The sequence below is a fragment of the Epinephelus moara genome, chromosome 19 (genome assembly GCF_006386435.1).
Source record: "Epinephelus moara isolate mb chromosome 19, YSFRI_EMoa_1.0, whole genome shotgun sequence".
NCBI lineage: Eukaryota > Metazoa > Chordata > Actinopteri > Perciformes > Serranidae > Epinephelus > Epinephelus moara.
The window spans coordinates 2,141,283-2,154,648 of record NC_065524.1 but is presented as its reverse complement, the minus strand read 5'-3'; the positions used below and the strand labels follow the sequence as shown (position 1 = coordinate 2,154,648).

The window sequence follows — 13,366 nt, the reverse complement described above, 5'->3', positions numbered from 1 at the left end:
AGCACACTTCTTTGATACCTCTGAAACGAACTCATGTGTTACTGTGATTTTATTTGTACATGTTATCCTGTTTTGATATGGTTATGATATATGATATTTTGAATGTTAATGGTTACTTACCATAAGTATTATTTAAATACTGTTCACATCAACAGTTAAATATGTGAGTACTTGAATGTTTAGTTCTCATATTTGATATACTTGAACATTGAATGTTGTACAACAAAACTGAAGCTTTGAGATTTGATTATATTGAAGATTTATGTGTGAGGTTTGATGCAATATTTAGCATTCTTGACATTTAAACCTTTAATGATGCATCTGAGAATAGAGTGTAATAGATATGACCTTGTTTATAGGTCAGGTTTTTTGAGAGGACGGGGAAGGTCCGAGGACCAGGACGAAATTCCGGTTGTGACAGATGGCGAGCTAAGAACTTCGAGGAAGGATCACAGCGAAGGAGATACACACGTACATTCACACATACACAGATATATACACATTACACTTCTATGAACCTTTCAAAACAGGTGCACCTGCAACGGACACTCTTATTTCATTTGTGTTTCACACTTTTTTTGTTTCTGGTCATTTGGGTTTTTTATTTTATATTCTTGTACAAATTGGACAATTTTCTTCATTCACTGTAAAAATACAAGAGTGGCTACTCAGCATTTATTCTTGTGCCTGATTCATTATTGCTGCTCAGCATATTGGCTCCTAACGAATTTGGTGTCTTCTGATTCTGGCCAGGGTTTATTACTAGTCCAACTTTTTATTATACTGTAATTCACTTTTATATCACTAAAATTGGTTACAGAAACATATTTCCTTGATCAATTTCTAGACGGCTTTACAACATCTGAGCCAGGAGGAGAAAGATGTCATTCTAGAGTCAGTGGTGACCCGCCTACCAGGGGTGATGCTGGACATCCTGGAGTTCCGAGAGCAGACACCAGGACCACATCTAACAGATAGAGGACAGCCTGCGTGGTGCACCTGCCTGAACTGCCGACGCATGCCGACCCAAATGGAAAACCTGTGCTGTCGGCAGGCTCCGGACCAGTGCCTGAGCAGGAGTGCCCACCTCGAGATGTACTGTCTGGATGAGGGTATGCTGCGTCTGGTGAGGATGACGTGGAACGACATCTTTGCTCTGGAGGACAGCCAAGATGTGGGAGCCGACAACAAAGAGTTTCGGTTTGCTGCCTACCGCCAGTTCACAATCTGGCAACATGGGCGTCTGGGAAGAGGGAACCGAACCGGTGGCCGATCCCAAGCTGCTGTGTACTTCGCATCCGTGCAAAATTCCCTGACCCCTTTGGAAACTATGCAGGCTACAAAGAAGCTCCATTTAGGGTGGCAGAGTGAAATTTCCAACTGTTCTATTTATCTGTGACCTCAAAATAACAGACTCCACTTTTATCCAAAAATAAAAACAGTTTATGTGCAATATATATTTATTTTCAAAGTTTTCAGGGAGTATTTTTTAAAATTTGCATTATGTACATAGTTTTATTTTGTTTTTGTTTTTTACATGCACCTAATAAAAAATGTTTGGAAAATAAGCAGGTCTTGTCTTCTCTCTTTTCTTGCTTCATGTAGCTGAGGCCTTTATGGAGAGAAGAGAACAGTAGCGTTAGAACATATACCAATGCTCCATAATCAAATCTGGTAATTGTTATTTTCAACTCGACCTTGGCATAACAGATATAACTAATGGCTTGATGCTGATAGTTTGACCATTACAAATAGAAGTTCCAAACTTTCAAATGAATTAGCAGTGTATTATAATTGGTGATAGTGAGCAAAAGATCTAAACTTTACTGCAGTATTGGACCTTAGTACAGTACAGCTGGCTTTTACAGAGAATGACTTGTGAGACTGACTTCTATTTTTTTTTTATTTCAAAGAGGTATGTTTTGACTTGACCTGCACAACAGTAACAAACATTATTTGAAATTGATCAGATATGAAATGTGGGATGTAGGTGAATGACATACCTGTCCTCTGCGAATCTGTTTCTGGACCAGTTCTGCCGTTGGGGGGGGGCACAACTCCTGCAAGATTTCCAAGATGCCTTGGGTCACCCGGCCAGCGTTTTGCTTTTCTTGGGAGCGCCCCTCCATCCATACGCTTTCTTAGGATGCATACGCTGCAGCTCAGGGATGTAGCCATAGTCCTTTGCAACCTTTACCGCTCGGACACGGTAATTTTGTGACTTTTTGCTGTACAGTCTCTTGTATCTAAAAGACAACAGTTTAAAGATTTACTGCATGTCCCCCTCTCTCCCTTACCTTTTCTGTCAACCAACAGTACAGCCATATAATTTATGTAGTGACAGATTATACTAAATCAGCACATTTGACAAGTTATTTTGTAGTACAGATCATGTTCAGTTGTCTTGAAGATCAATAAAATGTGAGACTTACGATTTCTCGTTATTCCGGCCGATGTAATCTGGTCGATGGTTGTGGTGGTTGTAGTCTAATGGGACTCCATCCTCTTGGGCATAAGGCTCGCTTGAAACATCTCTTTTCATTTGTATGGGACCAGGATAACGCAATATTTTCAATAAGTAATTATAATAAAGAGTGAATAATCAAATTAAAATCAAATTACCTTTTTCCAGCATACATGAGAATGCAATTCTGGAAACTCAAGTTCCGAAGTTGACCTGTAATGTAAAACACAGCTAAAACTTTTGAGAAATATTTTTATGATTTTTTTTTTTTACATTCCCATTTTATTATTTGTAATGTGCCAGGTTTCATATTGATACTATAACCGTTCTGCTAATGGAAACAATGTTAATTTACCGAAAGGTCAGATACTTCGCGACATCCTTCAACCAGCGTCTGTTGAACATGACTCGTTTAAGAGCCTCGTGGTGCAGAGCCTGGCACCATGAGCTCTTTATCATGGGTCGCCTCAACAAGTGGTCCATGGTCACATTTGCCACGGGTCCATTCATGCTTCCCTGTGACATGATAAAGCACCCCCACCCACATATCCTACAACAAAATACAATTTTGAGAAGAAAAACATTTGTCATGTGACAGAAACGCTCCTCCACCACTAGAAGCAAGTAGGGTAGCAATCATCCGAGCAGAAATACAATATTCGATTATTACGTTGTTATAATTTTGGCAATTGTTATTCAGAGATGAGCAGTGACAGTCTCCATAACCAGTCGTGTAAGTGTCTAATAATCTTTGTAATAAATATACTCACCCATCAGTGCTGCAAAGTGCATGTGTGCATCAGTGACAATCTCGGTGATGTTCAGGTTCTCCAAAAGGCTGTCAAACGTCTGTATGAAGGCATGCTTCTCCATGATCACACTGTTACAGTTGGTTTGTCTCTTGTCCACAGTAACAACACTGATTATGTCCTTGGACTCATTTTCCATAGTGGTATAAGTGCAGTACTGGGCAGTGTGTCCTGTAGATATAAATGAGTTGTTATAATATGAAAATCATTTTTGCTTGCAGAAAATGTGTTTACACAAATTTGATAAATAGAATACTTACCTGGGGAGTCCATCCTTCCATCAGCTGAAACAGATAAAAGCAAGCAAATTATGACCTTTGCAGCTTAAACCAGGGCCATTACATATCCTGGAAGTGTATTAGCATTTATAATTTACTTTACACTAATGTTACACAGACATATGTTGAATAGAGTAATACCTTACAAAAGCTGGGAAACAATCGTTTCTCAGGGACAGTGAGAAGATATGTCCAGTTGTTTTTTCTCTCATAGGTTTTGCCAAATTGATTTTGCAAAGATAAATAATGTATGCTGCTGTTATGTACAATGCAGTTCCATACTTACCTAGGGCAACAACACTGTCCTTTGCACGCAAGCGGTCAATGATGGCAGCTCTCTTCTTCTCCTCCCAAAACTCTTTTATAGAGTCAATGAAGTAATGGCTCTGCATTAGTCGGAATGATTTTTGAGACACTACGCCAATATTCATATACCAGAAGAAGAGGGCAATCTTTGAAAAGTTATTGCCAGAGAGGAGTATGTTTGTGGCGACCATGAAGTCCCCTCCTTGCATGGAATACTTCAGGACAGGCTGGCTGTTCCATTTCCACAGCTTATGCCCATGAATGCAAAACTAGGAAAGAAAGACAAGAACATGTTGATTTGTAGCAGGACAATTACCAAGTGTTATTTGCAATCTAATCTGATGTCTATATAAGCAGTAACTCATTGTGAATAGGGGTCCGCAGCCAAATGACATTCATATTTAGAAGCTTATCTGCCAAGTAAATCCAAAGTCAGATCTCAAGCTCAAACTCTAGCTCTTTGTGATCCTCTGTAAATTCTGAGACTTCCATGGCCCCATTTTTCCTTTATTTTTCATTCAAAGACTAACCTGACCAATGTAAACTCGGTGTTCTGTGTTTAATTTTGTGTAGAGAACAAAATTGATAACTTTTGGAATGTCAACTCACCCACTCAATAATGGTAGCACTTCCCCTTTTCAGGAATTTGACCTGAAACGGTGGAGTGGCATCACATTCTGTACCCATCTGGTCTTCCCTATAGTAACATTTTTTGATAGGTAGCTGGAGGAAATTGACCATTCTTGCCAAGCTGCTGTTGAAGGCGATGCATGCAGGCTGGTCAACTAGGTCATCTTCAACGGAGACCTTCTCTGGACCGGGGAAGGAGGGCACATCGTTGTCTTTCTCCTCATCTGACTCAGGGTTGTCAGGGTCTTCATCTGTTTCGTCATCGCGGTTAAGAATGTCAACGACAGATTCATCAAGCCCAACGATGGGTAGAGCATCAATCGCACTCTGTAAACCACCAGCAGCTCTGTGTGACAGGATAAAAATGTGTAAAGTCTCTTTATGATGTAATTATATAATTCATATTCATGAGTATCAACATAATACATCTATACATGTTAAATACAGATGAAACTTGTTACCAATAGGACTGCTTCACCCCCCCCCACAAGCTTGAGGAAACAGATCATCGTAGGGTCTACTACAGAGAGATACATACCGTACACAGATGGGTGGCACGTAATCACTGTCCATTGGATTTGAACCATTTACATCTAGTTCAATTCTGTAATCGAAAAACAAAAAGATAAACATGAATGTGCAATAAAGTAGACATTGGAGATTAAAAGATGTGGAGATTTTGAGAATTTTTCAACTCACACACTGTTGAGTAAGTTGTTTGCTTGTTCCTCATCCACTATAACAGCATCCATCGCAAGATCCATGGATTTGAAACTACAGACAACACAAGTATGTGTGTTATACGTAAAGACTAGTACTGGTACTTCTACTACAAAGCAAATATGGAGCAAAATCCATCTCCCATAAACTCACTCAGTAAATACCACAAATCTGCCCTGGATTATAAATTTTAAAAAAATGAATAAATGTACTATAACATTTGTCATGAACACATTTACCTTTCTTCCAAAGGATCCAAAGCTTGGTCCTCAGCCATTGCCTCAACACCAGCCATTAGAATATCTTCCCTGTCAAGATAATGTAACCAGTGTAATCAGTGGTGTGTGTGTGTGTGTGTGTGTGTGTGTGTGTGTGTGTGTAGTTGTGAAGTGTGGCTAAATACATAATTACAATGCGTAATGTAATGTCAGCACATCATGTTATTTTATATTATAATATTTTTCAATGTTTTGTCAAACTGAAAACATACTAACCCATCAGACACTGGTTCAATTGGGGATAAGTGATGACAGATTTTAGCAGCTGTTCGCTTGCTGGGTGTTGAGGCTCTCATCTCCCTACTTCCCTGATTAGCTGCTTCAGGAGGTTGCTTCTTCTGGTAGCTGGAAAACATCAATATTTTAAAATTTTACATTCTGAGTCAGCACGCATATGTCAACAAGCTGGCTGTGACTTTGCTACCTTAGTCTCTTTTCTGTTTGGACAGAACAACTATGGCTAAATAATTTTGCCTGCAACAATAATAATATCAAAATACATATCAGTGACTCAGTCAGTAATTTGGTAATTTTGTGTGTCACTTTTACAAACATTTTCTTCTGCTATACATACAACGTAATGTATAATGTCTGGAAAAATCTTGTGTGGAAGGTACAACACAGGTCAAATTTAGACAAATAAATGCTAAAAACTCTTTCGATGAGTTGGGACCACCACCACCACCACCCCAAAAAGGATTCGACCACCCTAGCTTTTTACCATTATGGTTGATGCAGTCTGAAAGTCTTGGGATTGCTGTGTGTAAGCGGCTAATATTACTACACAGACACAAACAAAACCGTTAGCATGTGGCTACAGCCAGCTGCTAACGTCAGTTCCCGGATAACAGCTTGGGCTTTTGGTCCGATATAGGGACATAATTCTAACTACCAGTATTCGGTTTCAGACTAAAGGGCCGTGGAAAATGTGCCGTCTGTAACCATTCAGTGTTACTCAGCTGTGGACTAAGTTACATGTTTACAGCTAACGCTACTTTGCATGTTAGGTCACCCCGACTCCTCGGTGATCTCATATGATTTTCAGATCAAGCTCTAAACATGACCTATAATGTTTTCTTACCTGGTCACTAGGAAATGAGCCATGTCAGCATCTGTTTTGAGTCCCAGCTCAAGTCGAAGCTGCCTCCATGACTCGAACGCGTACCCGATGTGTATTTGGGTGCCTGCCCGGCTTTGGTCATAATTTCTTTTCGACTCACGAGATGCCGCTGATAAAACCTTTGTTTTCTTCTTAGTGCCACTTTTTAGTGGGCTTTGTGTGGTGCTGGGTCGCTTGCTGGCTGCGGAGGAATCCATTACTACCCAAACAGTAGTTTGGATCCACCGCGCTCGTCTTCTTCCTGTATCCAAGCCGAAAGCTGTCGAGGACGCGCATGCAGCGTCATTTGACATCACATCTGCAGGACAGCGCGGGAAATTCGGACCACGAATTGCAGCGCATTATGCAGCACACAGCCTGTTTAAGGCAACCTGTTCAAGAGATACGTGGCTGGCCTCGTTCTTTTTGGTTTTGAACGCTTCATCACCCATTAGTATTAAAAAAAACTTAAAACTCGTGTATTTTTTCACAAATCCTGCCCCAAGTTCCTTTAAAGTCCCCGCAGATATAGACAGAGTCTGCATCAGCAGAATAACTCAAAGCTATTAAATGACTAAAGAAAAGATCAGCGTTTTGACCCCATGTTGACATTTCTGGTGATAAGTAGCAGGAAATTATAATAAAAGAATAATGTGTCAACCATGCTCACAACATAAACAGAGGATTCCATTATCTGTTATGTTAAAATCAAACTGGTCAAAAACAGTGTTCTTAACAAAAATACCAAGACCGCCAGAGGCTTTCATGGCTCTCCTATGAGCAGTGCGATTATGACCAAACCACACAAAACCATCCATTTCTGGAGCATGGCAGGATAGATGAGTCTCATTTAAACAAATGAAGTCGGGTTCAAGAGAGCGAAGCAGTACTTTCCTGAGTTCACAGTTATTCAAAGTCCATCCATTAACGTTCCATTGAACTAAGCGAAACTGTTCATTTACAGGCTGGGCATATTCACCTCAAACCGGCCCCCCTCCTCCGGCTGCGTTTTCCGTAGGCGCCCGCTTCACCAATCGGCCATTCCTCGCCACATAAAAATCCTTCCCGGCAGGTGTATCTCTGAGAAGAGTCCTAAAATTATATCCAACAGCCGTTCTGTGTGCGATTTGGCGGATGAAACATAAACTCTCTGTTAGCGATCGTGGCTCTTCAGCTGTGTTTTTCTCCAGAGCACCGCCACTTTCTCTTGCACCGATCGGAGTTCAACATTTACCAGCCCCGGCCGGCGGCCTCTCGTGTGTATGCGCTCCACTGTGACTGGGTCGGGAACTGGGTCACACTGAAGGCCCTCACGCAGTAGATCTTTTACCAGCGCCATCAGATCTTCATTTTCCGCGTGTGGTAATCCCACTATGATTAGTGAAACATCTGGATCGAACACATATTTCTTGTGTACGACTTTCTCGGCTATTTTCAGCTCAAACGCTTCCATTCTTGAGCTCAGGATCCCCACTTCCAGATCCAAAGTATGATTCATTTCTTTGACCGTTTTTTCCAGCTCCTTTTTCATTACAGCTTGGTTCTCAGAGATCAATTTTTCCATCACCCCGCGCAGGTTATCAATTTTACTATTCACCTGCTTCTCCAACACGCTCTGCATGCGGTCCATCTTCATGTTGAGTGCTTTAAGTTAATTCATTAAAGCAGCGTTGCCATTGCTCTCAGCGTCCAAATTTTTTGATCTCCGTGCTCTCGAGTCATCAGCCATGATCCCACACAGGGAAGACACAAAACGGGCACCAACAGTTTATAAACCAGTTCAAGAAGTTTTGGTGAGATTAGTTGAGTGATTCCCGAGGATTTTTATAAATTCTGAGAGACAGAAAACAGACAAGGACGCTCACGCGGCCATCTTGAATACCCACCTGTATCCCAAACAACAGTTGTTTCCTCTCAAGTACAAGTGGTGCTGGCTTTAGGATGACATCAATAGCAGCATACAAGTTACATACTGTACATACTGTAATATAAAACAGTACAAGTGGTGCTGGCTTTAGGATGACATCAATAGCAGCATACAAGTTACATACTTAATCATACTAACACATCCATAGTTTCCACTTATAAGACAAAGAAGACCATGTTTGACCTCCTTACTGATTACGCCCCCTCACAGAACCTGCGGTCTGCTGACTTGGGTCCTCAACGTCCCTCACATCAGAAGGTGAACATTCGGGGATAGAGCCTTCAGTGTGGCAGCCCCAACCCTCTGGAACTCTCTCCCCATGGAGATTGCTTTTTTCTTGTTGTAAAGTGGCCTTGGTTATTTTTGTACTTGTCAGCGTCCTTGGGTCTCTTGAAAGGTGCTATATAAGTCAAAGTTATTATCATTATTATCAATATTATGTTACACATGCTTCAACAGATTTATATTTATTAAGCAACAATTTAAATATAACATGAAAAATGGTCTTTAAATACAATGAAATAGAACAATACATAATTAATGCAGAGTCCCTCTGGTTTATCCCTCTGATTGTAGGAAGAAGTTTGATATGATATGATGGAAACCTGTAAATAAAACAAGTATTATAAGGAAATGTAGTCTTGGACATTCAGACCAAATGTCAGTCTCTTCTGAACTAGAATTCAATATTGAAATCCTGGTTGGTGCTCACCGGCATGGGTTATTTACAAGTCATCCAAAAATATACTACTCTATACTACATTAATAACTGCTGTAACCATCTGTAACATTGGAGGACTGTGGTATGGAAAAACCTGTCAATGTGCCCCCACATTAAAAGGTCCCAAGCACAGGCATTTGAGAAGAGAGCCAAGACATTCCAGAGGTACTTTATTATGAAGAATGTCTCAGAGCACTTTTAGATTCCTCTGGAGAAGTTGGAGAAACCATTTGAGGGAAATGGAAAAGAGGTTTCAATATTGTCACTGTAATCCCAACATGAAAAATTTCCAGAAGCATGAATGAACAGGTGGCTGAATTCAAGATAAATTCTTGCTACGGAGCTTTCTCTTGAGGCCAGCACTTTTGAATAAGGGAGTGAACTCTGGCATCCCAGAAGTACACCCTCAGTGCTCACTCTTACCCCTGATCAAAATGCATCTAGAGTGTTAAAAATCTCAGAGACCTTTGACAAAAACTTTCAGAGAATAATCAACCTTCATGTTCTGATATCAGTGTGTTCTTCTAAGAGGCCTGATACTTTTTAAAATATATTTCTTGTTTTTGATGGTTTTACCTTTCCCCCCATTACGAGTCTTTACTGATTCTTGTTGTGCTTATTTTGTACTTTGGCCTTATGCTTAAACAAAACTGAGAAACTCAATAATGCTTAATAATAAAATAGAAATTTAAAAAAAGAAAAGATATTACTTCAATCATCCATGACATGCTAATGTTATTTTGTTTAAAATGTATGATTGGGAAAAGACTCTGTAAAATAATATTATATGGCTTATTATATGAAAATAATTACTTTTTTAAAAAGTAAATTGAAGCAACAGTTAAAGGAACATAGAACACTGATGTTTTCTTAAATTAGTATACTGTCTGTAAAATGAAGTAATGATTAAGAATAAATCAAGACTTGGCCATGACTGAAACCTGAAACATCACATGATACATGATTACAACATGTCTTTATGACTGCCTATATGTCCTACCACATTTGGCATGTATACCATATATAACTTGTGCAGTGTCATCAAACCTCATTCAATAAAAAGGCTGGTTATGGACACAGTGTGCAACGCTGAAGACCTGTGAGTTCCTGCTTGTGGTAAAATGATTTTCTCTTAAGCTTTAGACCATATCAATGTGTCCTCAATTTAAGATATAAGTTATATTAACATTTGATGTCTTGTTATTAAACCTACACTTACCAGATTATTTTTCAACAGGATTGGTGAATAGTGTTGAGAGAGAGGGGGTCAGGTAAGAACAACTTTTCAGTGTCAGAATTTAATTTACAATCATTTGGTAAATATGCAAAATATTGTTCTTTCAATCAATGTCCACAGTTCTTCATGCAGACTTTTTAACAAAACAAAACAATATTAGTATTAGTTAGTTTATTCTCACTAATGGAGTCTGAAAAGGACTGAATGAAGTTGAAGACCACCTGCAAGGAAACACAGACATGTTTCAGTTTGGATATGTTAATTATTCAGCAGACGTTTAAGTTCATGTGCTGTTTAATCACATGGACTTAAAGCATTACTTAATGATGGCAATGCCTTTGTAATTATCGACCAGACATCAGCCGCCACCATGAGTACCGACGCAGAGATGGCCATGTATGGCAAGGCTGCCGTTTACCTCCGGAAGCCAGAAAAGGAGAGAATTGAGGCTCAGAGCAAACCTTTTGATGCCAAGAGTGCCTGCTACGTGGCCGATGCCAAGGAGCTGTACCTGAAGGCAACAATCATCAAGAAAGATGGTGGCAAAGTCACTGTCAAAGTCCTGGACACTGAGGAGGTTGGTATCATAAGTCTGAGTCATCTGGAAATTCAATATGACCAGTTCTGATAATCGTAAATGTTCCATTCCAGGAGAGGACAGTCAAAGAAGATGACGTCTCTCCAATGAACCCTCCCAAGTATGACAAGATTGAGGACATGGCCATGATGACCCATCTCAATGAAGCCTCTGTGCTGTATAACCTCAAAGAGCGTTATGCAGCATGGATGATCTACGTAAGACAATGTGCCTAATGACATAAGAGTATTGTTGAAAATACTTGACAGAAACATGGCGTTAACTGTTGAATCTCTGTGATCACTTTCAGACCTACTCTGGGTTGTTCTGTGCCACTGTGAACCCCTACAAGTGGCTCCCAGTGTACGATGCTGAATGTGTGGCTGCCTACAGAGGCAAGAAGCGTATGGAGGCTCCACCCCACATCTTCTCTGTCTCTGACAACGCTTACCAGTTCATGCTTACTGGTAAGTCATTACCATAACAATGTCCAGTTTATATGAGGTTTCTGTTGCAGTAAAACATGATTCATTCTTGTTTTTATTTAACAGATAGGGAGAACCAGTCTGTCTTGATCACGTAAGTTTGTTACATTTACATTTGTTGACTCTGTTTAACACAGTCAGATATCTTGATCAGCTTCTTATAAGTCTGTGTCTATACCTAGTGGAGAATCTGGTGCTGGAAAGACTGTGAACACCAAGCGTGTCATCCAGTACTTTGCAACAATCTCAGTTGGTGGAGACAAAAAGAGGGACATGTCAAAGGTGTGTAACTGTGTAATGATCACAATTCAGTTATCTTTCAATACGACATATATTTCCGGGGGGGAATAAAGTCATTTTCTGATAGCAAGTTTAAACCTGGATTATAGGGGTCACTGGAGGATCAGATTATTGCAGCCAATCCCCTGCTGGAGGCCTACGGTAACGCCAAAACTGTGAGGAATGACAACTCCTCTCGTTTTGTAAGTATGGAGCGATTTCTACACGAGGCAGGTCTTGTTACAGATTGTCAGTGTCATGGGACATTAAAAATTCCTTTCTTCCAAACAGGGTAAATTCATCAGAATTCATTTCGGCACAACTGGCAAACTGGCTAGTGCTGATATTGAGACATGTAAGTAATAACACTCATATCAACAACTGGAATTGAGAATTGGCCAGGCTGTGACTTATGAACAATATTTGCAGATCTGCTGGAGAAGTCTAGAGTGACATTCCAGCTTCCTGATGAAAGAGGCTACCACATCTTCTACCAGATGATGACCAACCACAAGCCTGAGCTGATTGGTAAGCAAACTGAGATTCTGCGCAACGTGTAACCATATTACAACTTTTTTATGAAACACATGTATTGACATTTTCACCCTTTTTTGATCTCCAGAGTTGGCACTCATCACAACCAACCCCTATGACTTCCCCATGTGCAGCATGGGTCAGATCACTGTGGCCAGCATTGATGACAAAGTTGAGCTGGAAGCCACTGATGTGAGTGATCCCCACTTCAAAATGTTTAAATATATTTTGTGCATTAAATGCATCATCAAAAGTGCTTTGTTGGATGCATTTACTTAAGTGATTATATTTTGTGTGGACACCTCTTTCGAATTTAGAATGCTATCGATATCCTGGGCTTCACTGGTGAAGAGAAGGCAAGTATCTACAAGATGACTGGTGCTGTGCTCCATCATGGTAACATGAAGTTCAAGCAGAAGCAGCGTGAGGAGCAGGCTGAGCCTGATGGCACAGAGGGTGAGTATTCAATGTCAGCTAACAGAAAATACCTTGGAGCACAACAGTAATAAAGTTTTAAATCACACTGGTTTCTGATGGAAATCATTGAACTGTTTTCAGACGCTGACAAGGTTGCTTACTTACTGGGTCTGAACTCAGCTGACATGCTGAAGGCTCTGTGCTATCCAAGAGTAAAGGTCGGAAATGAATTTGTCACCAAAGGACAAACTGTACCTCAGGTAAACCTAAATTATTAACATCCGATATCCTACTATTTAAAACAGATTATTTTTGTTGGTTGTAGTGAAATTATGTAATGTAATGTAAAAATAGTTTATTTGAAAGAAGAAATGCAGTGGAAGAGTTCAATGTATTACTACTCTTGATGTGTTTTATACATTGCATGCTAAATGCATGATGCAAATTAAGTCAAGATCCATCTCAGCTGTATTTCCTATTTTGGATCTTTTGTGTCATTTGTCTCATTAGGAGAAGTTTGAATTACCAGTAATCTAGCATTTTACAAAGGGTTGATGGACTTTATAAAATTACATCCTTGTTTTTATTCAGGTGAATAACTCAGT

The 13,366-nt window shown here is 39.9% G+C and overlaps 2 protein-coding genes across 2 annotated transcripts in view; one reads left to right on the top strand and one right to left on the bottom strand.

The window, feature by feature from the left end:
• Positions 1–1,410: 1,410 nt before the first annotated feature.
• On the bottom strand, positions 1,411–7,013 carry LOC126406721 (uncharacterized). Its single transcript, XM_050071185.1, has 13 exons — positions 5,702–7,013; positions 5,447–5,515; positions 5,187–5,261; positions 5,026–5,091; positions 4,467–4,833; positions 3,838–4,126; positions 3,534–3,557; positions 3,235–3,444; positions 2,820–3,014; positions 2,623–2,677; positions 2,433–2,534; positions 2,004–2,246; positions 1,411–1,612 (listed from the first exon to the last, which is right to left on the bottom strand). The coding sequence occupies exons 1-9, from the start codon at positions 5,839–5,841 to the stop codon at positions 2,971–2,973; spliced, it is 1,284 nt and encodes a 427-aa protein (XP_049927142.1). The 5' UTR covers positions 5,842–7,013; the 3' UTR covers positions 1,411–1,612; positions 2,004–2,246; positions 2,433–2,534; positions 2,623–2,677; positions 2,820–2,970.
• A 3,826-nt stretch (positions 7,014–10,839) lies between these two features.
• The window catches only part of LOC126407094 (uncharacterized), a 103,068-nt gene continuing 100,541 nt past the window's right edge, over positions 10,840–13,366 (top strand). Inside the window, 12 exon segments of the mRNA XM_050071777.1 lie at positions 10,840–11,046; positions 11,121–11,264; positions 11,357–11,513; positions 11,598–11,625; positions 11,714–11,813; positions 11,921–12,013; positions 12,102–12,165; positions 12,240–12,338; positions 12,433–12,536; positions 12,662–12,800; positions 12,903–13,033; positions 13,035–13,095. Of these exon segments, the coding sequence (XP_049927734.1) occupies positions 10,840–11,046; positions 11,121–11,264; positions 11,357–11,513; positions 11,598–11,625; positions 11,714–11,813; positions 11,921–12,013; positions 12,102–12,165; positions 12,240–12,338; positions 12,433–12,536; positions 12,662–12,800; positions 12,903–13,033; positions 13,035–13,095 (1,327 nt within the window).